Source organism: Podarcis gaigeae (genome assembly GCF_964106915.1).
Source record: "Podarcis gaigeae genome assembly, chromosome: 5".
Lineage (NCBI taxonomy): Eukaryota > Metazoa > Chordata > Lepidosauria > Squamata > Lacertidae > Podarcis > Podarcis gaigeae.
In genome coordinates, this window is record NC_139681.1 from 79,600,139 (window position 1) to 79,628,029 (window position 27,891).

Below are 27,891 nucleotides of genomic sequence, written 5' to 3' on the forward strand. Positions count from 1 at the left end.
GGGAAACTATTACGTTCTACAAGGTATGAACTACCTTGAGGAAAAATACATTTAGTTTCTTTGCAACAAAGAAATAACAACTATATTATTATTATTATTATTATTATTATTATTATTAATTATAAAAGGATATTTGGGAATGACACAATCAATCTTGACTTTAAATAAACTCTGTGGGAGCCTGGAACTGAGGGCTGAATCCCAAACAAACATATTTTTCTTTATCTAAATATAATTGCATGAGAAACAGAGTTGGCATTCTATTCCCATGGCAGTTGCCAGCTCCCTTTGACCATTTGTGACCATGTGGTTCATTTTATGCATCCATTAAAATGAGATGGTAAGCAGAACCTACTGGGGGACTGAATGGAAAATATGGAGCAGTATCTTCTGGGGATCTAGTGGGCAAACAGCATTTTCTGAAAACAGAAGCATAATGGTGAGAGGTTCTTAAAGAAGCCTGTGGACAGAAGAGGAGGAGGGGGGAGGGGGAGGAGGAGGAGTTTGGACTTGATATCCCACCTTTCCCTCCCCTTAAGGAGTCTCAAAGCGGCTAACAATCTCCTTTCCCTTCCTCCCCCACAACAAACACTCTGTGTGGTGAGTGGGGCTGAGAGACTTCAGAGAAGTGTGACTGGCCCAAGGTCACCCAGCAGCTGCATGTGGAGGAGCGGGGAATCGAACCTGGTTCACCAGATCACGAGTCCACTGCTCTTAACCACTACACCACACTGACATCTGAGCGGTGTGGGGTTTAGCTCTTGGCTTTTACAGTAGAAGATGAATCTGTACAAGCCAGTGTGTACTGATATCCCACCCCCAAAAAGAGGTGTGCAGAAGTCTAGCGAAACACCTTTGAAGGATACAAGGCAAAATATGGTTCCTAAAGTCTGCCTTCCAGTAAGATGCTGGCCTGGAGAACTAAGGAGCCCAGCAGAACAAAAGCTACTGGAGAAGTTTTTGCTTATGCATGGACTATTGATACAGCAAACTGTCAAAGCTGCCACAGGAATGCTATACAGGTACCTGCATTCACTGACAGATGATGAGTGTGTGTTTAATTTAGTGAGATGACTGCACCTGGACTTCTGGCTGGTCCATGATCAGTCCTGTCTTCGTCTTCTTAAACTTACATTGGGGTTGTTCTGCAGTGCTTTCATCTGAGCTTGTAGCACATTTTAGGAGTTGGTTGCTTTTAACCCATCCTGCTTATTCTCAGACTTTAAGGCATTATAGTTGCCTCTTCCCTGCAGTTCTCTGTTTGGCTGAATGTGGTACTTCTTCCAACCTTTTCCTCAATTGAGAAGACTGTTGGAACAAATGGGATACTATTTGGAAACTATAGCTTTTATGGGGGGGGGGGAGTCTGGTAGAGGTCCGTGTTGCCTCCTTAAATCATTTCTATTTTACAGTCACTTAAGCTGCAACTCTAGGGATGCGGGTGGCGCTGTGGGTTAAACCACAGAGCCTAGGACTTGCCGATCAGAAGGTTGGCGGTTCCATTCCCCGCGACGGGGTGAGCTCCCATTGCTTGGTCCCTGCTCCTGCCAACCTAGCAGTTCGAAAGCACATCAAAGTGCAAGTAGATAAATAGGTACCATTCCGGCAGGAAGGTAAACGGTGTTTCCATGCGCTGCTCTGGTTCGCCAGAAGCAGCTTAGTCATGCTGGCCACATGACCCGGAAGCTGTACGCCTGCTCCCTCGGCCAGTAAAGCGAGATGAGCGCGGCAACCCCAGAGTCAGTCACGACAGGACCTAATGGTCAGAGGCCCCTTTACCTTTAAGCTGCAACTCTAACCTCAGGTACCTAAGTGATGCCCATTGGATTCAATGGGACTTACTGCTGAGCGGACATGGTTAGGATTGTGTTGTTAGCCAGTGTCTGCCCTCCTCTGAATAGAAATATATATATTGTTCTGGTTATAAGCTTTCGTGTGCATGCACACTTCTTCAGACACACTGAAACAGAAGTCACCAGACCCTTATATGTAGTGGGAGGGTGGGGTGGGGTTTTCCCTCAGGTTTACCATACCCATTGAGTCAATCATCCATTTCCTACTACCCTTCTGAGAAAAACCCCACCCCAACCTCCCACTATATGTCCAACCTTTTTGGAAGTTTGTCCTGAGTGTGTTCCTGAAAATAAAATATACATCTCCCATAAATGAAGGAGGTATGACAACTGCACAATGTTCATAATCTATAACAAATCTTGCAAGTCTTTTATTAAGCAATTTCATGTTTAGCTCTTGCAGATCCCCCCAATGAAAACCATGGTAAAGTATGCTTTTAACACCTTGGAGAATGGAACAAACCTGGGAAAACCTTGGAGGGTCTCTGCAAGTTTCTGCCTGCTGAGTACTTCCACCATTTAACCATGAAAGCAAGCTTTAAAGAAGTAGAATATAAACAAAAGTTTGTGTGTGGGGTGGAGGGTAATGAACAAAATCTAGCTAAGAAGAGGAATAAGCTGTAGTATTAGCATTCTACTATTCAACAATAAGCTGAATTAGCAGGATTTGTTAACATTGCACGAGAGGAAGAAAAGCTAATCATTGTATAAATAAATCAGCTTATGAGAATTTGATGAGTGTCCCTTATTAACAATTCATTGTTTTCCATACTAAATTAAACAGCATGAAATAATGAATGGATTTGCTTTCAACCTGAACTTAAGTGAGTTAAGCATTCTCTCTTAGTGTGAAAATCTCAAAAACAGATGTGGCAGGCGAACAATTGCGCACAATTGAAAGGTACCTTCCAAGTCAGCAGGAGATGAACACAGAATGTTCACTTACGTTTCAAATCAATACGAAAGGGAAGTGTATATATTGAAGTAGCAAAAGCAACTCATTCCCCCAAAATCCATTTGTGGGCTTCCGAAAGAGCTTGTTACCTGCTGCTTAACTTCTGCACCCACAGTGTGGAGTCAAAGAAGCAGAAGTAGAAGTCATTGTCCACTAAGGTTTAAACACTTCCCAAATCTCTTTTATGTTTTGCTCCCAAAACGCAGCTCAACAAATATCAGGTTGGTGCTGATGGGCTTCTTTAGCACTGCCTCCCTCTGCTAAATGCACAGGTGGTGTGCGCATTCTATATGGCACAGTGGGTTTTTCTGAGCATTGGCAACAGGTTCAGGCACAATAAAGCTCCAATAGCTAGTCCAGAAAACTGACAAGATTGATTTTTCAGTTTCTATACCATGCTGTGTTATTTGAGTCTATTCTGTCTCCAGGTTGCTTGGAGCACCACCTGGCATGGAGATCTAAGAACATGGGAATATGGTTTATACTGAGGCAGACCATTGATCCACAAGATCAGTATTGTCTGCCATGAATGACAAGCAGGTCTCAAGGATTTCTGACAAGGGCCTCTCCCAGAAGGGACTGAACCTGGGACCTTCTGCATGAAAAGCAGGTGCTCTACCAATGAGTTAGCGCCGTTCTCATAGCCTGACAAAGCCTTTACTGTCTCTTGTTTCTCTGGATAAACGAGAGAAGGATAGGTTAGTGTGCCCCAAAACTAGCCTGCTGCGCTCTTAACAGTTATTTATTCATTGAATTTATATCCTGCACCATCCTCCAAAGGAGCTCAGGTTGGTAAATATGCCAATAGTGAAACAATACAATTGGAACTTCTAAATAAGAGCCCCAAACTCCTAAAAGCAGTGACCAGGGACAGAACTTTCAATCATCAAATGTCTGGGTAAACTTTGTCCTAAAATTTAATAGTGAGGGAGCCTTATGCACCTAACTAGGGAGTGAATTCCACAAATGAGGGGCCGCCACTGAGAAGGCCCTGTCCTAGCTCACCTCCCCAATGATGGCACCACCAGCAGAGCTTCCTGTGCTGATCATAAGGCCTGAGATGCTTGGTATTGGGAAGGGCACTATTTTAGATTACTTGGGTCCCAAACCATATAGGGTGACATTTTCCTTTGTTGCTCCACCCACTTTTGCCTCTGGCCCCTCCCACCACTGGCATGTGGCCTTGGAAGGTTGCCCAGAAGAGAATGTTTCCCTCAGGTGGAAAAAGCTCCCCCATTTAAATGCTTAATTACTCTCTTAACACTAGTAATACTAGTCCCACAGTAGAACCTTCCCTATACATTTGCTACTAATGTTTTCTTGTGATTTTTCATACCAGTCCTGTTGGCTGAAGCCAGAGCCTATTAATTTTAGGCCTCTTAGGAGATGTTTTAAAATGCAGTTTAAAAACTGACCATCTCCCTGACTTCCCACAACAAAACAGCACCAGAATGCATTCATGTGGTTGCTTTAGTTTCGACTAATTAGACTAATTTTTTAAAAGGTTAGGCCTTGGTCAGCTAGCAGCTTTGCATGAAGAACAGACTCTACAATAATGTGTAATTGTTTATTAAAGCAATGATATTTCTGGGTTAGCGGAGTCTGTAACCTGAGGCGTATGTAACCTGAAGCGTATGTAACCCAAGGTACCACTTTATAGGTATTATTGTGATAGTTCCTATGAAATTTTTAAGAAAGAGGAAATAACAAGTGATCTTAAAAGCAGCTGAATCTCTCCCCCACTCATTTAGTTTTTAAGAACAGTTTATTAAGATTCTACATACCAAAGAAAAACAAGCAAAGAAAAAAAAAAAAACCTGGAACATTTGGTTACAGCAAACTAAGAGCAAAACAAGCGGATCTTGATTCCTCTCTCCTTACATAAAAATCTCTCCTCCTCTCTCTTCTTCCATCCATTGAACCATGTCCAGGGATTTCCGAACAGCAGGTGATTGGAGATGGGTTGAGGCAGAGCTGGTGAGCTCTGTCATGCTTGCTTGGCAAGAACAAGATACTGCTTGAGGTCCAATTCATGCATAGAAGTCAATAGCACAGTAGCTGCCTGAACAGAAAACAGCAGAGTGGCTGCTCTGCTTGGGAAGCTGTTTGTGGACAGTACTTTTTTGCTCCTTTCATGCTAGTTCTCTCTTGGAAAATCATTGCAAATTCATTGGGAGCTGACTGCGTGAACAACTGCAATCTGAAGTGGTGATAACATTTTCAAGTGGCTTCCATGCTACTGAGATTACACTACCTGTAAAAAGACAATTGCCCCAATTTGTTTTCTACCTGTCTTTTGTAGGCATAGTGCTTTTCACTTCCTGAAAGTGTCTCTGGGCTCCTCCAGATGAGCTGTTTATTGAGTATTCATCCTAATTTGCTTACGCAAAACCTATGCAGAGGTTAGAGTGTGCATTTGGTCTATACTGAGCATTTATCCTGATTTGTTTGTGGGGAGGTTATATGACAACTGTTTGTTGTTGTTGTTTAATTGTTTAGTGTTGTCCGACTCTTCGTGACCCCATGGACCAGAGCACGCCAGGCACTTCTGTCTTCCACTACCTCCTGCAGTTTGGTCAAACTCATGCTGGTAGCTTCGAGAACACTGTCCAACCATCTCGTCCTCTGTCGTCCCCTTCTCCTTGTGCCCTCCATCTTTCCCAACATCAGGGTCTTTTCCAGAGAGTCTTCTCTTCTCAAGAGGTGGCCAAAGTATTGGAGCCTGAGCTTTGGGATCTGTCCTTCCAGTGAGCACTCAGGGCTGATTTCCCTAAGAATGGATAGGTTTGATCTTCTTGCAGTCCATGAGACTCTCAAGAGTCTCCTCCAGCACCATAATTCAAAAGTATCAATTCTTCGGCGATCAGCCTTCTTTATGGTCCAGGAAAACCATAGCTTTAACTATACGGACCTTTGTAATCCACTTTAATTGCACAAACCTGTGTTTGAATCTGTCCTCCAAAAGTCTGGAAGCAGTCTCAGTAGTTTGGCTGTTGTTACTATCCTAGAAACTGTCCTGTCTACTTGTCTTCTTTCACCAACCATTTTGGGTTAGAATGCAGAACCCCAGGGGTAAGTACACACTAGTGAGCTCTCATACTGTCTTATGCATGCAATGTTCACAAAAGTGGACTGCATTTCCGATCAGCAAAACTGAAAAAAGTGAAGAAATGCCTTTGTAAGAGAGGCAGGGAACTCAAATTGGTTTGAAACAGAAAAGAGAATTTTTCATTTACTGTACTTTTGAAACTGCAAAACATAAAAGCAGTGTTCCTCTGTGCTTCAATATTTGCCGGCATAGAGATTGGCGAACTGCAATAATGTGTTTTTCTCCAGCCCACCTGCCCTATGAGGTATTATGCCAAGGAAACAGGCACCATAAGGAAGAATGAAAAAAAATAATCAGAGTAAATAAATGCTGTTTTTGATCAGGTGTACCTTTATGCTGTATTGGGTTTTTTTTTAATGGTTTAGATCCATTTTAGGAAGCAATGGGTGTAAAGATGACTAATTCTCAGTTATGGATGCAAATGGGAAATTGTGTAAAGGACAGGGGTTGAGGGGAGATTAGATTCAGTTTGCATTTAAAGATGAACTTGCCTAATTTGCACTTTTGTGGAAAAAGATGCAAACTGCAATGCAGCAAACCTTAAAAACTGGCTCTTCTCCAAATTTTTCAATGCACTTCTCTGGTGTCTCTCTCTGGCTCTTGGAGTACCACACCTCTCACCAGCCACGCTTTGCACCCTCCTTGAGTGTTTCTGATTGGCTGGAATGCATCCTCAAACTCTGTTAATGTTTGTTGCTTGCTTGGGTGAAAGATGGAGAAGGATGGTGTGTTTGTGTGTGTGTAGAAACTAGCCTACTGCACACAGGTAACATTGACATTCATTGCTGTTCACTTTTGCCTGTGGCCCTGACCACCACTGACCAGTGGCCCCTGGAAGATTGCCCAGAACTGCATGTGGTCCTCAGGCTGAAAAAGATTCCCTACTGCTGTGTTGTTCTGGCTTTCACATGTTCATTAAACTCTCTGGTTAGGCCTGGAGGAAGAGGAGGAGCTCTTTGGCCACCTGGTTACCAGCTTAGATGTGATGATGGCTAAAACCAATGTATTTAAACAGGCTTCCTCAACCTCACACTCCAGATGTTTTTGGCCTACAACTCCCATGATCCCTAGCTAGCAGGACCAGTGGTCAGGGATGCTGGGAATTGTAGTCTCAAAACATCTGGAGGGCTGAGGTTGAGGAAGCCTGTGTTTAAATCAGGCTCTGCCCCACTCATGGTGAAAGCAGAAGCCTAAGTTCAGCTGTGGGGAGCGTGCAGGTACTGGTTGTTGTTTTTTTGCTCTATAAGACTCACTTTTTCCATCCTAAAAAGTAAAGGGAAATCTGTGTGCGTCTTATGGAGCGAATGCAGGCTGCACAGCTATCCCAGAAGCCAGAACAGCAAGAGGGATTGCTGCTTTCACTGTGCAGCAATCCCTCTTGCTGTTCTGGCTTCTGAGATTCAGAATATTTTTTTTCTTGTTTTCCTCCTCCAAAAACTACGTGCGGCTTGTGGTCTGGTGCGTCTTATAGAGCGAAAAATACGGTAATCCTCTGGCAAGTTATCCCACATAGTCCATTACCTCCATTACCAAAGCTACTTTTGCTTCTCCTCTAGCTGAACTCTTAATACCAAAGTGAGCTAATTGAAGTGCCTGGAGCACTGCTGTGGGGAAGGAAGCTGCAGGAGGGCAAAGGAACCTCTGTGTGAGTGGGGTGAGTGGTGTGTGTGTGTGTGTGTGTGTGAGAGAGAGAGAGAGAGAGAGAGAGAGAGAGAGAGAGAGAGAGCCCTTAGCAACTAAGCACTGCTTGGTCTCTCTCCTCTGCATGGTAATTGGTAATTGACTCATTTCCCCTTATCCTTTTGGACCTTTACAGAGCAGAAGTTCTCTGAGCGCTTTATCCCTTGAAATCTGAAATGCTACCTTTTGCATGCCTTACGTGGGCGCCGATTCAGTCAAATCCAGCCTTGCAAATCTCTTAGCAGTGACTGGAGTGAATTTAGAAAAGATATTGACGGACGCTTTAGTGTTTTCAGCTAGCAGGAATCACAGTTAAGGTATCGCTTCAAACAGACTTGGTCATAAGTCCCTGGATGTCTGCTGTCTTTCCCTCCTCAGAATTGACTTGTTTCAGTTTAAATTGGTTCGCTAGCAAAGAGAACGAAACGAAGGCTGCTGCTAGGCAGGGGACCTTGAGCACTGTTGAGGCAATGCTTTCCTGCCATCAGCTAAGAGCGCAATGAGATCGGTGCCTCCAGCCAATACTAAATATAACACAGTGCTTGCCATCAGGATCTGGTCCTGTGGCCAAGAGCCTTCAATAATGTTTACCCAGAAGTAAGTGATGAACAGCAGACGTTCCCACAACTTTAATTAGATGTTTCTGCCTTTCATTGATTCCTGTTCAGCTTAGCTGCAACATTAATAATTATTGAGTGCTACATTATCACACAATTAGTTAGTTCCTGTTCCTTGCATACAGACATGTGTGAGAGAGAAAACATTCCTGGAATCTTCTTCTCTGTGTTTTTTGTTTTCATTTACTGAGAAATAGAAGCCTTCGGCTATTAAAAAAACAACAGTAACTAACTCCCATGAGAACAAGAACTGATTTAGCAAGAGGCAATTAATTAGTAATTCATCAACAATACTGGGGCTGCACCAAACAGAAAGAATTAGAGGTGAAGAAAACTATTTTTTTCATAGAAGGATGGGTTTAATTAAAGGCGTGGTAACCCCCCAAGAGCCTCAATAGCGTTTTGCCAGTCCACATTGGACAGGGTGGCGCTGTAACTGTGCCTTAAGATAACAAAAAATGTCATTAATTATTTCCGGGGGGGGGGGGAGTGGGAGGACAACACAGAAAATTCAACAATGCAATGGGCTAGCAGTGATGTGGTCTGGTTCCCACGTAAAAAGTGCATGAGCAACAGATGGCATTTCTAGAGTAAACATCTAATTTGGAAGCAGCTTATATTTTGAAATACTGTAGAGCTTTGGAATGTTTTGGCTTAAACAGCAGTTGTAACTGGTGCAAATTTGACCTTAGCCAGATACTTAGATTTCAGAATTGTAGCTTCTGTATATATGTGTTTATGTGTGTGTGTGGGGGGGGTGCACAGACAAACATATGTACAGCAAGAAGTCTGGGTCCAATGGATGATTTATGTTGTGTGATCTGGGACTCACGGAATTCCTTTGTTGATATAACTAAGACTTATGTGAAAGAGGGCTTTTAGGAAATGAAATATGATGTTTTGTATGCAGGCCAACATTAACCTGGCAGAGCCAAGTGATCTTTAAATGAAAAGAGCCGGGAGGTTTAAGGAGGCTGAGGCAGTTTTCTATGTGCTGCAGCTTTTATCTGTTGCCTCTCGGTTGTGATTTTAGTGTGTTATTGCCTTACTATAATGTTATTGTTTTATTGATTGCATGAGCTCCACTGAGAATTTAATTTCATATGTTGTAAATGTCCTTCTATATCCCTTTGGGGCTGAAAAAGCTACCAAGACAGCTTTTATTTAAGTTTATTGGTAGGACATCAATTTTAGTATAAGCTAAATAGTAAAGCAATACTAATCAGTGACTAGTCTAGTTTTCCTGATGGAATTGAGTTACGGAAACTCTGAGAAAACTGCAGGAGAAAAAAAATATTCAGCACTTGCTGAAACCCAGCCCAGAACATTATAGAAATAGACCATTCAGAGATCCTTCTATCTTCAGTGCTGCTGTTGATACTAGTATCTAAAGGTCTTTAATTCATGTTGATGGCAGCTGGAGATTTGTTTCATACACGAGTCTTCTCCCAACCTGGCAATAATCTCTGTAACAGCCTGTGCACACATTTTAGAAACCATATATTGGCGATTTTGACTTCCCCAAAATGGAGCAACCCTGTTGCTATACACTTCGATTCTGGAAAACCTCAGCCTGTTAGACTTGTCCATAATTGCTACAGAGATGCCAATAAATCCAATGATGTTAAAAGCAAGAACTTCTAGATGTAAATGCTAGACACATCAGCAATGCATGGCCTCAACCTAGAGAATAGTACCAGCACCACTGCAGTTCAGCAAAGGAAGCCCCTCTGAGCATTCCACCCTCAAAGCCCTGCATCTTCCACCTTAAAAACAGCACCATTTTAACCAGAGCAGCTCAAAGATGGAAGCCAAAAGGTTTTGCTGCAAGAATTTAACATCTCTGTTTTGTTAGTCACCGTGCTGAATATATGGTTTGGGTGATTAACTGCATCTTACCAGGATCAAGAACAAATTTGTCTGAAATGCTGTTTGATCATTTCATTCCCCCCCCCCCCTCTGCTCTAACTTTTTCTGAGGAGTTGTAGTCTGCTGAATTTCCTGAAATGTGCAGGGATTTTTGTGTGGGATGACAGATAGGGATGGATGGATCTGTCAGTCTTGGTCTCTCTGTTTCTGAGAGCCAGTGTGGTATAGTGGTTAAGAGTGGTAGACTCATAATCTAGGGGACCAGGTTCGCGTCTCCGCTCCTCCACGTGCAGCTGCTGGGTGACCTTGGGCTAGTCACACTTCTCTGAAGTCTCTCAGCCCCACTCACCTCACAGAGTGCTTGTTGTGGGGAGGAAGGGAAAGGAGAATGTTAGCCGCTTTGAGACTCCTTAGGGCAGTGATAAAGCGGGATATCAAACCCAAACTCCTCTTCTCCTCCTCCTCCTCATGTCTTTAACCTTAAGTTATTTTCACCGCATTTCTGCATCAGGTCTCTTTTGGTTTGTTTAAGGCCACATTTTTTTTAAAAAAATCAGCATTTCTCCTAATGTTTACATTTTACTTGCAGTTTTGTTGGACTCGGTACCACGCAGCTTCCTGTGTTCCTATATAACATTAATTTGGAACCTTTAAAATTTCCTTGTGTATCAATATATAGACTGGTGATATAACATGGATAATTACTCATTTGTTGTTCCTCCTGAATGAATTACTTTGATTAGAAGTCTGCAGATAAAAGCTCTTTTTATAACAACTGATGTCCCAGATGGTTTGACTGACTGCTTATATTTCTTTGGAGGTTTGAAGAAACAGTTGACATTTTGGAGTCTGCTTGTCTCTTTCAAAAGATAGGGGCTGGTTGGAAGCCTCTGCTATTAGATACAGGGAAGACACTTCTTACAGCGCAAATATCTGAAGACAGCTCCTGCATGCATTTGACTGGAGTTGCTTATAAGCTTCTGTGCTATTGGGAACTCTGACTGATGAGGATTCCCAGTTGTATAGAAGCTGCTATGTGCAGAAGGACTAGAAGGAGTGAATCTTTCTCACTCTTGGTGCTGCTGCTATTTATTTATTTATGTATTTATTATAGTTACATACCACCTCTTTCTTCCACGGTGGTGTACATGGTTGGTGTTATGTACTGAGTTGAATAGGATCCAAAATGCAGCAGTCTGATTGGTCCTAAAACAATAGGATTCAGAATGTAGCAGTCTGATTGGTCCTAGAACATTAGGATTCAGAATGCAGCGGTCTGATTGGTCCTAGAACAATAGGATTCAGAATGCAGCAGTCTGATTGGTTCTAGAACAATAGGATCCAGAATGCAGCAGTCTGATTGGTCCACAGGAGCCACCCAATCCAGCTCCAGGTGTAAGTGAATCCGCAACCTGATTGGCCTACAGGAGAATCCCGGAATTAGCCAATCACGTGGGGCCTATTGTGTAAATAATGTATATAAAGCAGACCTTCTGGGGGAACTTCCATTCCTCCTCACCACTATGAGCTGAATAAAGAGCATGAAATCCACTCTCCACTCCGAGTATATTTCAGTTCTCCTCCTCCTCTTTTCATTCTCACAACAACCCTGTGAGGTAGGGTAGGCTAAGAGATGGTGATGGGCCCAAGGTCGCTGAGGGAGCTTCAGGGCTGAATGGGGATTCAAACCCTGGTCTCCCAGGAGGACTCTGCAGCTGAAGATTCCTAGTCTAGGGCCATGGCAAATGGTGGGCTGGCTGCCTGGCACTCTGAACAGGAGCACTTCTATTGGGGATAGCACACTGCCACACAGGGAACTCATGCGCACAGAGGAATGCTTGGCATTCAATGTGTGGCATCAGCTGCACAGTGCCAATCATATCAGTGTTGCAGCAGGAGAAACGCTATCCACAGGATGTTACAGATGAGTCTCCTCCGCAATAGAGTCTATTCTGGGAAGGCGGCGAGCTTTTTCTTATAATGCTGGCCTCATACTGGAGCAGTGGAGCTTTATCATCTTGGCAGCATGCATTCTGCTTTGAACACTGAAGTGCTGGCTCAGTAGGAAAGGAAAAATTGGGTTATGACACTTGTTACTTGGGCTGCATGGCGTGAAGGAGCATGCCTTGCTCTTTTCCACTGACTTTCTCCAGATTCTTGTGGGAAAAGTACAGGCCTATAAATTACAATCCAGTTAATGAACCTTCGTTTCATTTTCCCGGCTTGTCATTTACATGGAGTGCTGGTGCAAACCTGCACTAGAGGATGGACCGATTACACAAACGAACCAACAAGAACTTTGAAGCATCCCATTTCAGAAATCCACATTTCTCACCTACTCAGGCTGCTTCCAAGCTGCCGTTATTTTGCAGATGGGATTAACTTGCAGGCCCACAAATTCACACCGCACAACAAAAATGGATTTGGTGCCTTTGCGCGACAAACCTTTTTCAAAATCTGACTTTTTCCAGTAAGGAAAGTTATGGGGTCCAAGACTTCAAAACCGTTATAGGAATGTGGTTGGGCTATATGTCTTTGGAGGGCCCCTTCCATTCCTGTGAATTCAAAGCTGAAAAATTTTGCAGAAGAGGAAGATTGCAAAAGGGAAAGGGGAAAATGTCAAACCAGTTTCTTTGTTAAGAAAATAATCTAGTCTGTTAAGTATCTGCTTTGTAATGTCAGCTAGGGCAATGAGTTGTACAGAATGTAGCTGGAGATCCTTTTGGAAGGTAAACTGAAGTGGCTATTTTTTCTGTTCCTTTTGCTGGAGATGACATCATCAAGGTCTCTCTGTATGTCCAGGCAGTCTTGGGACTGGAAAGAGACAGAGAATTGAACGGCTTTCTGTGCAAAATCCAAAGCTGTGGCTTGGGTGCTCTAGTAAAGGTAAAGGGACCCCTGACCATTAGGTCCAGTCGTGGCTGACTCTGGGATTGTGGCGCTCATCTCGCTTTATTGGCCGAGGGAGCCGGTGTACAGCTTCTGGGTCATGTGGCCAGCATGACTAAGCCGCTTCTGGAGAACCAGAGCAGCGCACGGAAACGCCATTTACCTTCCCACTGGAGCGGTGCCTATTTATCTACTTGCACTTTGACGTGCTTTCGAACTGCTAGGTTGGCAGGAGCAGGGACTGAGCAACGGGAGCTCACCCCGTCGCGGGGATTCGAACCCCCGACCTTCTGATCAGCAAGTCCTAGGCTCTGTGGCTTAACCCACAGCGCCACCCGCTCTACTCCCATGCAAAAAATACCTGATGGGAAGGCAAGATCCGCTGGAGTGTTCATGCAGTGAACCTTCCATTTCATACTCAGCCAGTATCTGATTATAAATAAAATTTTATATTGCAGGAAACACTATTGGTCTCCAGTGATCTTCATTCCAAGGAAGCTAAACTGAAGGAATGTTTTACTGGAACTCCTTAAACCTCTCCCCATTTAGAGACTGTGGTGTCCAATTTTTTAAAAAAATACCAGTGAAGGAATTCTGCAAAAGATGGGGCTGGCTTCTCTTACTGTGCTTTCACAATTCATGGCTAGCTTATAAAAAATCATTTTGGGCAGGAGTGGTGTTAGTGATAAATGAGGCTGTAACCATTTAGACAATGCAACTGGTATCCTTCATCATTAATAAGGAAAGGTTTTCAGAGGGTAGTTTAATGTGTGATGTATATTACACCAAATCATTATGATCTGGTTTATGTTGTACTTTTTGCAGTGATCAAGTTTTTCTTTTCAAATTATGTTTTTAATTAGTTTTAGGCATCTGCTACTCTTGACTGAGCTGGTATCCTTGAAACCAGAGTATTGGCTAAGCAACAGCAAAGGACATTGACTGATATTCCCTATATCAAACTTAATTAATTTTTATATAGGTTCATTACAATAACTGCTATTATTCTTTAAGAAAATGCCATTAGGAAGCTTGACAGATCAAATTAATTTGAAGTGTATGGTGCTCATCTGCAATCCAAAATGGTTTTTCACACATCCCTTTGTTACTTGTGAGCACATGTGAATGTCCTTAGTGAAGAATAGATATCAACAAGTCACTAGGAAAGTGGTGCGACAGGAGAGCATCATGGACTTCACTCTATTTTCCAAAGGCAAAATAAGACACTCATTTATTCAGGCTCCAATAATAAAATACATTTTTAATTGCATCTTGAATGGAAATGGCCCATTTGGTGAAAACAAAGAAAGATTTGCCTTGGGTAGGTGACAGGCTGAATATGGCAATTGGAACTTTCAGATAAACTTATTGTAGGCTCACTATAAGCTGAGAGAGAACAGAACACTTTTTTGGATGACTGGTGGCCTTTCCTTGCCCTCGTACATCAATTTCAAACCCTGGGAAGGCCAGAACTCCACTCTCACAGATACCACTCTGGAGGGATATGTTGCCTTGACTGAAATAGGCAAGCAATGTGAAAGTATAGTTTGATTTTATGCATTCAGTTCTATGATGCAGAACACCCTGTTTAGGGACTTTTTGCTGGCTCTTGCCAGCCAGGAACTCACCAGTGAGCCTTCTGTCCACTTGCCCATTCAGCTGCTGGCAGGTTGGCTGAACCAAGAGAGGTGGGCAGAGGAACACCTCCACCTCATTCACACAACCCTGGCCCAACACAAAGGGTGGCTGTATTACTCTACTCATCAGCATCCAACACACTTGTACAATTCACTGCACGTCCATCTTGACCCTGACTCAAGCTGCCCCCAGCCTCCTGCTTGGTTGCTAGAAGTCCCTAACCACAGTAAGAAGAGAAGTGAAAATGTCCTTGGATGAGCTTACATTCTCTGGTTGAAGTTAGTCCAGCTTGGAGACAGCAGCTTCTCTGTGAACAGCAAACCTGAGCAGAATGCATTTTTGTATTTCCCCTGATCTACTTTCCCTTAACTTGGAGGAAAACAAATTGAGCTAGAATGTTATAGCTACATATTGGAGGTGGCGGGGGGTGGGGGGGGTGCAGTTTCCTCTGAAAGAAGCCTCAGGGGTCTGATATGCATTGGCATTACATTTGCTTTTCTGCACCCAGTGGCTTCTGCCATCTGCCTCTTGAAACTAGTTGTGAGACGCATTTCAGCGCATGAATCCTTGCCATGCCCAGAAATTGTTGGTAGCAAGTGCTAAAGTGATCATGTGAAACTAGCCATTGCCTAGTCAGATGACTATTTTGGCAGGCTGTTCAGATATGCTGCTGTTCAGCCAGGGCCCCTGCCTAGATCTTACATGACAGACCTCAAACTTCAGGAGTATATAATAATTAGTCCAGAGAAATTAAGCTTTCTGTCCTAGAGTGTGCTGTTCCCTAATTATGTTTTATTTCTGAGAGAATTTGCTTCTTGTTATTATTTTACTTAGGGCATTTCTTTTTTCTTTTTATAAATAACAACATGTTAGGAGATTGGCTTAAGATAACACACAGAAATGCATCACTCCAATGACTACTAGACACAATGGCACAGTTCAGTGCTATTTTTCTAGAAAAAGCGGTGCTTGTTCTCTTACGATGGCAATGGTGCCCACCTGAGAGGTGCCAGAACTGAGTTCCAGCTGAAAAAAACGTGGTGGCTATGTTCTACCTCCACTGGTGGAGACAGTAAAGGTAAATAACCCCAGGACGGTTAAGTCCAGTCAAAGGCAACTAAGGGGTGCGGCGCTCATCTCGCTTCAGGGCAAGGCAGCCAGCGTTTGTCCACAGGCAGCTTTCCGGGTCATGTTGGCAGCTTGACTAAACCACTTCTGGCGCAACGGTACTGTCATGGCTCAAAATTGGCCGCTGTTTCTTTAATGCTAAAAGAATTAAGTCAGCTACATATTGGAGGTGGCGGGGGGTGGGGGTGGGGGTGGGGGGGTGGGAGTCAGCGGCCTACAATGACTCATGCAAGCTTTCACCAAATTGTACCTCTATATATAGAGTGGTCAATGTTAGTGTTGGGTGTGGGTTGGTTGGATGGTAGAAAGCTGGTTGCATTTGGTGTGTGTAAAAGCTGTCAGTCGTGGTTGGAGAAGAAGACTTTTTAATAATAAAAGCAGCAATACTCTGCAAGAATACTCTTTTTCAAAGACTCTTTTGAGCCAACTAAGGTCTGAGGACTAGGCAAAAGAGTAAAAAGGAGGTCAGAACCTTTTCTTTTTCAAACACTGACAGGTACACCATGACGGAAGCCAGAGGGCACGGAAACACCATTTACCTTCCCACCAGCTATTTATCAACTTGCACTGGTATGTTTTCGAACTGCTGGGTTGGCAGAAGCTGGGACGGAGCAACGGGAGCTCACTCCGTCACAGGGATTTGAACTGCCAACCTTCTGACTGGCAAGCCCAAGAGGCTCAGTGGTTTAGACCACAGTGCCACCTGCATCCCAGGTGGAGACAGTACAACTCTGAATACCAGTTGCTGGGAATGGCAGGTGAGGAAAGTGCTCTTGTGCTTAGCTTAGGTCCCGCTTGCCAGTTTCCCACAGGCCTCTGACTAGCCACTGTGAGAACAAGATGCTGGACTAGATGTGCTACTGTTCTGATTCAATAAGTTCTTAAGTTCCAGTAACAGAAGTAAAAAGGTAAAGGGACCCCTGACCCTTAGGTCCAGTTGTGACCAACTCTGGGGTTGCAGCGCTCATCTCACTTTATTGGCTGAGGGAGCCGGCGTACAGCTTCCAGGTCATGTGGCCAGCATGACTAAGCCGCTTCTGGTGAACCAGAGCAGCACACGGAAACGCCGTTTACCTTCCCACTGAAGCGGTACCTATTTATCTGCTTGCACTGGTGTGCTTTCAAACTGCTAGGTTGGCAGGAGCAGGGACTGAGCAACGGGAGCTCAACCCATCACAGGGATTCGAACCGCCGACCTTCTGATCGGCAAGTCCTAGGCTCTGTGGTTTAACCCACAGCGCCACCCGCGTCCCTGTAACAGAGGTACTATATATCTATATCTATCAATACCTGTTGTTGGGAATCACAAGTGGGAGGGTGATATTGCACTGATTTCCTGCTTGTTGGCTTTCAATAGGCACCTGATTGGCCACTATGACTGGTCCTGCAGGGTTCTTATGTCCTTATGGACTGGAGAGGGTTAATAGAACTGGAGGCTGCCTTATCATGCACAGCCTGCCACAAAGCCTGATTAGAATTACAGAAACACTTTCTCACATTCTGCAGGAGCATGAGATGCATTTTACCAAAATGTTGCTTTACAAAAAAATAACAGAACACTATGGATCTGTGCCATGCCCCAGTCCTGGGTCCATCTGTGACTCTGCATTATTGCCACAGCCTCAGTTATGTCCTGTTCTTAAGCACAGATCTGATCATGGGCCATAAGTCATATTTCTCGAATTATAAGCGACTGTTCCTAAGAGGTAGCTTAAATATTAATTGCGACGAGAAGCAGATTACCCTCTCCTTTAAGTGATTGCTCCATATATTTAAGAAACTGAAACTGTGCAAGATGAGAAACATGTATTTAAGAAGCCCTTTTGATATGTGAAATGCAGGATGCTATCCTATATCCACATATCTGGAAGTAAACCCCAAGGAACTCTGTAGGGCTTACTTCTGGGTAGCCGTGCATTGCTAGGTTTTAAATTCTCTGCAATCACTGATCAATGTGCTTTCAGTCCTCAGGGTGTCTCAGTTGAAAGCAGGTGCTGACACACAGATTGATATATATTTCATCCTGGAAGATTTATAAGTTTAGCTGATCCAATTAAAGTAAGCCAAGAAGCTCTCCAAATGTTCCAGAGTTTGAACTATATTTTAACGCTGAGCTCAAAAGCCACTGCCTATTACTTTTTCTTAAGTGGCATATCAGCATTTATAGTTCCCCCCTACAGCATGGGGTGGTGATCTATCATGTGCCCATTGGAATTTTAAGGGTCTCTATCTTTCTGTCACTTCAAACACAGCACTCTCTGCTAAGGTTGCCAGTTAAATTTCATAGATGAAGACACCCCAGGCAGCTATGAAAAGCAGATGGGTATTCTCGTGGATTCTAGTACTGTCAATCAAGATAACATGGGATTGTAACAGCCAGCACCAATTGGGGAGGGTGAAGGGGAAAATGTACTCTCTGCCTAGTGGTCCCATCATAGAATTGTAGAGTTTGAAGATACCCTGAGGATCAACTAATCCAGGAATATGGAGCTGTCCCATATGGGGATCAGACCAGCAACCTTGGATTTATCAGCACCACACTCTAACCAACTGAGCTATCCACTTGGATAACCATAAAACAATAGTAAAAGCCTCTGTGCCATAGTGCTTGACTAGAACCAGAAAGGCTTGGGTTCGAATCCTCACTGAGAGATCTTGGGCCAGTCACCATCACACACCCTAACCTACATTGCACTGTTGTTGTGAAGATAAAAGGGGGGGAGCGCTATATATTGCACTGAGCTCCTTACAGTAAAAAAGGGATATGAAATAATAAATAATTGTACAAAAACATAACAGTGCAAATACAGTCAATTTCTGGCTACCAGTTAAACACTGGAAGATTTTGACAGCATAAATTACAAGCATGCTGGAGTTTGTGCATCTCTTGCAAGACATACTTTTGCACAGACCAGATGAAGAGTTTGAATGGCACAGATAACACAATTAAGTCAATAGGGCAGCTTGCAAAGACCTGGGGTGGATGTGAGAATCCACATGGGTGTGTATATTTGGAACAAGTTTGACTACTGATGCACACATTTATTTATCCTTGCTAACTTCCTCTTCACAGAAGTTGGATTTAGAGACGTCACTGGAGCCAGCAACCCAAAAAGAAAGACTTTTTGCCTAGGTTTCCCTGAGGCTAAATTTGACCAAGAGATTGTGCTTTGGAGGGGACCCCACAATGTCACATTCAGTGCCTGTGAAAATCATGCCATGTGTGATGGGATATGTCTCGCCTGTGCAGCATTTTTTATTTTATTGTAAAGAAATGTATAGTCCTTTTGATTCTCTGAGCGCCAAGGTTTCAAGTCTTCCAGGGCTTACCTTGATGCTTGGTTTCCTTCGAAGCCAGGTTATGTGGGGTTTTTGGCATTAATTTACAAATATACTTAGGGACGCGGGTGGTGCTGTGGGTCAGGGGTCCCTTTACCTTTACCTTAAAAATATACTGCTTGAGATTAGGTAGCAATTCACAGATTAATAACCCAAAGTTTACTGCTCCCATGCGGGTGGATCTCACACTCTAAAGATGCTTCCAGAGCTCCTTTTAAGCTCTCTGATCTGCAGCGCATCTGTTTGACTCTGAACTGCTCATTTTCCCCATCAAATTAGCACATTTCTGCAGCTGTGAGGGGGAGGAGGAGGGGGAAGCTAAGGCCCCTTGCATAAATTCTTCTGCCATTTCCTTAGCCATACAAAGGAAAGACCGTTCTAGGACTGTTGGTCCTGACCTTTCTATAAAAGGGGGGTCTGCCAGGCTAAATTTGACCAACCAGTTTTTATCTCTTTAGCAGGAATGGGGGGGGGGTACACCCTTGAGAGACCATTCAGACTATAACACCATATCATTCCAGTACCTATGATCAATATTGCAATATTCCATGCCTTTGTACACTTCCAGTTGACCTTACATCCTATTTTGCTTGCGGTCTTCATTGAGCATTGATTCTGATTTGTCTATAAGGTGGTTATATCACAATAAGGATTCATCCTGAATTCCTTACGGGGTATTTATATGCCATCCCTTTAATTGCTTGTTCACTCCGTATTTTTTCAGTGCATTTTCCTCATCACTTTCTTAACTGCAAAAAGTGCACGTGCATGTTTTTTTGCACCAGAACGGCACAGTACTTTAACTGTGCAAAGCTAAAGTTCCGGAATGTGTTTGAATCCACCCTACAAAACACTGACAGTCGGGAGGCACCCTTTTTCACCATAAATGTTAGGTTATGCAAATTTACTCACTGGTAGTCCCACTGGCTTTATTGAATATTACTTGTGCCGCCTGGGCTGGGCTGGGCAGGAGTTTTGGAAACTCTGCTTTTATTTACAACCAGCAATAAGCAGCTGTTAACAGGGGGTACACTGCTTCAACCTTGTCTTGGCGCTATGCTTCTGCCCTTTAAGAGATGTCTGGGAGGAGTGCACTTGCTGTCCTTTTAAAAGTGTGCCACTTTAGAGAGCCTGATTTAACATTTTTAGAACTGTGGATTGGAACAGTAGAGACTAATATAGTACAGTGAATGGCACACTGCCACTTCAGCTAAGGCTATGCACCAGATTCTGCTGAAACCAGGACCAAGTTGACTGGGCTTTGGAAGAGTTGGATAGAGGTAGCTCCTGGATTGGGCTGCCCGGAGAGATCCAGGGTCATAGGTGTCATCTCTTGGGCGCCATGGTTGCTGAGGGACCCACAAAATTTTTACTGTGGGTGCCTGGCCGGGCAACCCAACACGTTGCAGCTGTGGTGGGCCGCTCCATTGGCCCCTCCCACTGTGGCAGTGACGTGTGATGTCACACACACACGTGACATCACACACATGTGCTGGGCACCCACAATGTTGGGTGGAAACCGGCACGCCTGTCCAGGGTTGTCAATGCAAAACACAGTCGTCTCAGTTAAAGTCAGAAGAGAATTCCCACAACAGTCAGAAAAAATTGTTCAGGTGTGCTTTTTCATATCATGTGCAACTAACATAGCACTGCTGTTAATATGAGGTTATACTTCAAAATGAGTGTTTCATTAAAAAAAAATCAATTGCACGCAGAATGTCAAGTTCAGAATAACCAAATTTGTAGGGCTCATACACTGACTGCTGTGCAAAGCAACATGCTATATACCAATTGAAATCCAGATGGAGTTTGTGGACTTCTTATTGACTGACAATTGACTACATTTACAGGTTATCTATTTACAGTATTTTTCTAAAAAAAAAATTAGGGGTACTCTCATTTTCCTACTCATCTTGAAATACTACCCCTCAATGAGGCCAAACTTAGATTCACAAAATGTTTAGGGGTATGCGTACTCCTGCATCCCCCCCCCCCCAGGAAAAAGCGCTGCCTTTATATCATGTGATTCAAACATCTGGGTGATTTTAATTAAGTGCTCTTTGTTGACTCAGAGTAAAAAAATATATATAATCAAATAAATATAAACGAGGGCAGCTTATAAGATTACAAAATATAGTGAAGGATGGTCTTAACGCTAAAGGTCAAATCTATCTTAATGAAATGTAAGGGATTAACACCTCTTGTAATTTGTCATTTCAGAAGAAAATTAAAAGGACAAAATTTCCTTGCCTTACACAAACTCAGACCATTGTTCTGTCTAGTTCACTGTTGTCTAGTCAAGAGCTTTCCAAACTTTTCATGTTTCTGACATACTTTTTAGACATGTATCAGTTCATGACACAGTAATTCAGTTTTACTAGCAAACTGGAAGTTAAACTATCCCCTTTCCAGCCCCAGGAGGAGCATGGGGAGTGTTCACGTGACACACCTACACACTGCAGCCAGCACACTAATGTGTCGCGATGCACAGTTTGGAACGGTCTGGTCTACACTGACTGGCAGAGGCTCTCTGGGATTTTAAGCAGCATTCCTTTCCCAGTCCTATATGGAGATGCCAGTGACTGGAGCTGGGACCTTTGCTAACATCCTATGGCTGTTCCCCCCAAAGGTCAAGTTGTGTTTGGTGCACAGATAATGTGCTTTGTGCATGCAAGTCTGAATAACCAATCAAAGGAGCAGGAAGCGAGCTGACAGCAGCCCGTTTGCTCACTGCCCTCCATAAAGGATTGCAGCACGTTCAATCTGAAAGCCTAGTCATTTGAATGCAAGGAGACGGAACTAAATAGGCTGTCCTAGGCAACGCTCCAGGAAATAGTGTGAGGAAACACTGTTTCTTCCAGCTTGCAATCAGAGAGGGATGTAATCTCTTCAAGCCATTTACTGTTCTCTTGTGCAACTCAGCGGCAGCATTAGTCACAGTGGGATTCTGGCCTTTCTTCTGAGCCCATTTGGGTATGCATTTCCCTCTGCCCAGTGGAACTGGCAGATTACAAACACACAACCCACAGAGAAGGGTAAACTTCAGCAGCACCAAGGTTGGCATCTGAACATCTCTTGCAGATTCGTTCAGGCCTTTTCTATTTCTGTCCTCATCCCATCAATATCATTACCTTGGTGCCTTCTGCTAGAGCAGCTGTTATCACACTAAGGGGTACATTGTTCTATGGCAGATAGCAGCCCTTTTACCTAAACATGATAGGACCTGCATGGTTAAGAAGAGTTTTATTATTATCATCAGCACTGTTGATACTATTACATAACCTCCAATGTTTCTCCGAAGAAAATAGGGACGTCCCATTCTGCTGAACTTCAGAGTCGAATAGATAGCACAACAATTCCCTCAGCTCAGCTGAAGAAACCCTTCTGGGTTGACATGCTGATCTCTGTGGTGACAGTGTCAGTCCAAGGAATCACATAATACCTTGTATGAGATCTAACAATGGACTGTAGAGTTGGCTAAATCATAAAGTGTTCTTTCACCATTCAGTGTGACTCTGAATCACAGCTGTGCCATCCATCAACCAAGCAAGCTGTGTGTTGCCAACTCTTCTGAGTAGGTTGCTCGTAGCAGCGCCACAACATTCCTGTAACGTTTTCAACAGCTGTGATTTGATGGGTTTCTTTAAGAAGCCATCTGCATAGGCAATGACAGAAGGGCATCTGCAACCATTCAAAGCTGGAAAGTTTCTTCATGCCATATCCTCTGTCCCATGCCAGGCTGATTAGCCTCTGTAACTAGAGTAGCCAAAGTCATTCTGTATGGCTGCTTGCTGAGGATGCTACTAAAGGAGGTAGGCTTGATTCTCCTTCAGTCCCTGAATATCAGTCTCATGAGTGGTCAATATTAAGACCTGGGTGAGAGGAACAGCAACAGCAATACTGGCCCCTATGTGCGTAACTCAAGAGGTCTGGAGGGAACTGAAACTACAGCCAAGTCAAGCAGAATCACAATGAGAGGTTGACCTAGTGAGCATTGATGATGCTAGTCAAATCCCACTTTCAATATTACCTGGCTGGCACCTCTGTTGTCAAATTCAGGGCAGTCACTTAAGTAAAAAAACAAGTAGGGCTTACACCATATGGTTACAGGGTAGAGTGCCCTCCCCCTGCTTTGCATCAGGGTCCTCCCATAATGTTGTTACAAAGGTGGCACGCCATCCCTCAATCTCTGCAGAGCGGTGCTCACCCAGGGTCATGTTTCCGTTGAGACTGTAGTGACTTTAAGATATATGGTTTATTCACAAATATACAACCTGAGCGTAGATTGAAGGAGTTGCAGATCTTGCACGATGGTCATCTCAAGAGAGTCTCTCCCTGCTGCTTGAGAGCAGCCAGCCATGTTCCTCAGCCTCTAGGTTGCTGCCTTTCCAGCCAGCAGCCAAGATGGTCCTCTCCTTTCTTCTTCTTCTTCTTCTTCTTCTTCTTCTTCTTCTTCTTCTTCTTCTTCTTCTTCTTCTTCTTCTTCTTCTTCTTCTTCCCAACACACCCTGCATAACACAGCCTATTCCCTTCAGCCCCAGCTCTTCCAAGCCTGGCTCAAAAAGCTCAAAATCTTCCTGTGACATCACACCCAGTTACCCTGGCAACCTTTTCCTGATCTCCTCTCTCCGTCCACTTTGCTGAACAGCATGAAAAGACAATTCCTTTGCATTGTCAAGGGTCCTTAATGGCCTAGTACAGCCAACTCCCCATTTATGCGGGGGTTACATTCCAAAGCATCATGCATTTAAGTGAAATTGTGTACCGGAATATTGGAAACACCATTGGAAAAGCCTGCAAACACCCTCCAAACCTCTGGAAACCTTTTAAAAACCCTTTAAAAAAATTAAAAAAACCACCCAACTCCACCACAATTGCTCCCTCTAAACCCTTGTTTAAACTTCAACTCTACACAGGTCTCAAAGGTCTGTGCAAAGACTCCTGGGATTGCACTTGCAAAGCCTTGTGGGATTTCTAGATGCTATTTCCGCACTATTTTTTTGCCATTTCCCCCCCTTTTTGTGTCACTTTTGTGTTTGCGGCGATGCAAACCAGAAAGTCCTCGGCACCTTGGATCTCCCCCTCTTATCCCAAATATCTAAATACTACTGTTTATTAATTTCTACTTACTGTTTATTAATTTCTACTATTCATTATTTATTAATTTCTACTATTCACTAATAGACTCTGGTACCTCAAATCTATAACAATACAGTGTCTTTTCAGCTTAGAAAATTGTGTGTGACTCTAGCCTTCCTTAGCTCTGTGGCTGAGGCATACCTACAGGAAAGATGGACTCTGGGGTTCTAATCAGGAAAGTGGTTTAAGGAATTATCCATCCTCTGCATCCTCGGCTCTAAAGGGAAAATGATGTTTCCATCTGGCACCATGGACCACTTGTGCTGCGACTGTTCAAATTAGCCTTGCATCTGGATTTTCCACTGCCGCCTCTCTTCTTTTCAACTCTGCGCCTTACTGTCTTCAGTGCGATAAGCAAAGCATCATGCATAACAAAAGATACATAATTGTAGCAGTTGCAGGACAGAGAAATGGAACGAAGAACACAGGGGGATATATATAGTTACGGAACTTATGGATGCAGATTTCTGCATTTGCTATTTAATGCATAAGTGGCTTTTTATATAATGAATGACATTTAAATGCCTTTGTGCCCAATGTGAGGGTGGGGGGCGCAGAGGCAGCTTTGGGGGTCCTTAGGCAAAAAAGGTAAAAGAAGAATTTTTAAAAAAGTCTTAAGATGAAGCTGGACACCTGAATCTCCAGCTGGGGACTAGCTCTTTGTGTCTTCAGCAACTTGCTTTGACATCTTGCTTTGTTTTTAACACATAGTGCTTGTTATCCCAGACCTTTGGTGCTGCAGTTTTGCACCCTGATATTAATAATATATATTATTAATATTATTTTATTTATACCCCGCCCATCTGGCTGGATTTCCCCAGCTACTCTGGGCAGTGTACAGATGCACTTCTCATTGCAGAAGTTACTCAAAAGTAGACCTATGACACAGTCCTTCAAGGACACTGTTACCTACACTGTAGGAAACATTGATGCCAAATTTCAGATGTATCGCTTTTTTTAGATCTTCTTGTTATTTATGCAGAAATTTTTTAGTTTGGTTGCATATTTTTTACGTTTTATTAATTGTTCATGACTATTTTTGTTATGTTGTAGTTATGAACTTTTTTTCTTGATGCAAGCCACCTTTGAGTGTAGTTTGAACTGTGGAAAGACAGCATACAGATATAATTATTTACATTTTTACATTTTTCTTTCTGGTACAGACAATATCCCATGGTCTCTTGATTTTTGCTATTGAGGGCTGTGTGTGTGTGTTTCGTTCCAACTAGCATGTGTTTAGGGAAGATTTTTCCAACAACAAATGGCTCATTGGTGGAAATTTAAAGGCTCAGAGTTTTTTAAAATTGAGAATAGAAGAAAGAAAAGCTTGAGACAAGAAATATCCCAAGAAATACATTGATTTTTGCCACTTCAAAGCTTATGTGTCCAAGGCATTGTTAAGAACATACTGGGAGAAACAGTCTCCATAGCATTTTTCAAACAAAAAATGATCCACAGAAGCAAACTTCACCCGACTCCACACCCTAGGTTTAGTTGAGGGACATTTTACTACTACTTCAAATATATATTGGAATATACTTTGGGGTCGTAAAACATTCCCAAAAGGCAACAATTTAGATGGCCAGATTCAGTTCTTCGATTTTATCATTTTTTCCCCAATTGAGTTCTCCACGTTTCTGCAGAAATGTGTTGTTGTTGTTAAAAATAATGAAAATTCATCAGAATTTTCGTTCAGATTTTTCCTAATAAACATCTTTTTACATGTAGTTTTGAGTAACCTACCTCACTAGGTTGTTGTGAGGATAAAATGGGGAGTGGGGAAACCTTGTATGCCACCTCGAGCTCCTTGGAGGAAAGGGCAGGTTATAAATGCAATATGTAAGTAAAATAAATAAATAATACACATATTTTTGCAAGTCACGCTCCATAATGTAATGCATTTTTGTATGTGTTTTTTTTACTAATGGATGCAATTCAACTCACATTTCCCCCCAAGATATGCATTTCCTACTTATTATTTGGTTTGGAGCACTACACCACAAAATTTGGGGATGAGCGAAAGTTGAAGGACAGCTGGGTTTTGGGGGTTTTTTTGCTTTGCATTTTGATTCAAGGAGTGTGACTTAGGTAGTTCATCATTCAAATGGAAACAAAACTGAATTTGTCCTCCATTTCTGGGGAAGGACAAGGAGCCGTGAGCGTTGGCAGCCAAGGATTCCTATTTATCTTAAAATGTTCTTACTCTGGTGAACTTGGCTAAAAGTTTTTTTTTCTTCCATGTGATAAGTTTGTGAGCCTGATTGAGGAAGAGGGATTAAACCCGTTTATTTGTAGCAATGGATTTTGTGTTGCTTTAAAAGTATGCACATATGTTGGTGAAAGCTTTACACTTATGCAATGGCTGTGGCGCCTGCTATCTCTCAGTTGCAGGGTGTGTTATATAGATGCTGTCCATGTTTCATACTCAATAAACTCATTTTGTGTTTAAGAAGAGTGCACTGTTACTGCTTCACTCTTGGAGCATGTCTGGTCTCAAACCAGGGGTTGGCAACCTAAGGCCTGTGGGCCAGATCCAGCTCAATCGCCTTCTAAATCTGGCCCATGGACAGTCCGGGAATCAGCGTGTTTTTACATGAGTAGAATGTGCCCTTTTATTTAAAATGCATCAAGGGACGCAGGTGGCGCTGTGGGTTAAAGCCTCAGCGCCTAGGACTTGCCGATCGAAAGGTCGGCGGTTCGAATCCCTGCGGCGGGGTGCGCTCCCGCTGCTCGGTCCCAGCGCCTGCCAACCTAGCAGTTCGAAAGCACCCCTGGGTGCAAGTAGATAAATAGGGACTGCTTACCAGCAGGAAGGTAAACGGCGTTCCGTGTGCTGCGCTGGCTCACCAGATGCAGCTTTGTCACGCTGGCCATGTGACCCGGAAGTGTCTTCGGACAGCGCTGGCCCCCGGCCTCTTGAGTGAGATGGGCGCACAACCCCAAAGTCTGTCAAGACTGGCCCGTACGGGCAGGGGTACCTTTACCTTTACCTTAGAATGTGCCCTTTTATTTAAAATGCATCTCTGGGTTATTTGTGGGGCATAGGAATTCGTTCATCCCCCCCACCCCCAAATATAGTCTGACCCTCCACAAGGTCTGAGGGACAGTGGACCGGCCTCCTGCTGAAAATTTGCTGACCCCTGTCTCAAACCAGATTCTGCTGCAATAGACTTCTGAATACAGGGCATTGCAGATGCAAGTATCCTTTGTGCTTCTAAAAATGGAATGCCTGTGTGCTGTAACTCTAGCAGTGACATTTTAAGAAGATGCTAGGATATTTAGCAGCGTAATATATGAGCCAGTCCCTTTGGTTTGCTGATTACTCTACGGAAGTGCAGCTAAAAAGCACAGAAATTGGCATTGAGTATGTCTTCTTCTTAATTTTTTCAAAAAGGGAGCTTCTGGTGCTTCAGGCTATGACAGCGTGTGAGCAGTGTCTGATGAAATTTTCAAGGCCAGAGTAGCATATTCATTTTTGGGAGAAACAAGATAAATTATATGAAATGCAAATCTGATTGTAATAGACACAGGCTGCATTTTTTTCTTCTTCCCCTGGTATGTAAAGTGGCATTCAACTAATTTTACTCAGTAGACCCATTAAAATTAATGGTTATGGGTAAGTTCAATTCATTAATTTTGGTGGGTCATCTCTGAGTAAAATTTAGTTGGATGCCA

The 27,891-nt window shown here is 43.3% G+C and overlaps 1 protein-coding gene across 2 annotated transcripts in view; it reads left to right on the forward strand.

The window, feature by feature from the left end:
- The first annotated feature begins 356 nt into the window (after window positions 1-356).
- KCNAB1 (potassium voltage-gated channel subfamily A regulatory beta subunit 1) overlaps window positions 357-27,891 on the forward strand; it is a 187,895-nt gene continuing 160,360 nt past the window's right edge. The window contains exon 1 of one of the 2 annotated variants that reach the window (XR_014564399.1): window positions 357-1,022. Coding sequence is in view for 1 of the 2 variants with exons in the window: in XM_083739794.1 (XP_083595920.1) it covers window positions 781-1,022 (242 nt within the window). In the remaining variant the exon portion in view is untranslated. The remainder of the gene's footprint in view (window positions 1,023-27,891) is intronic. The other variant, XM_083739794.1, reaches the window with a different exon arrangement.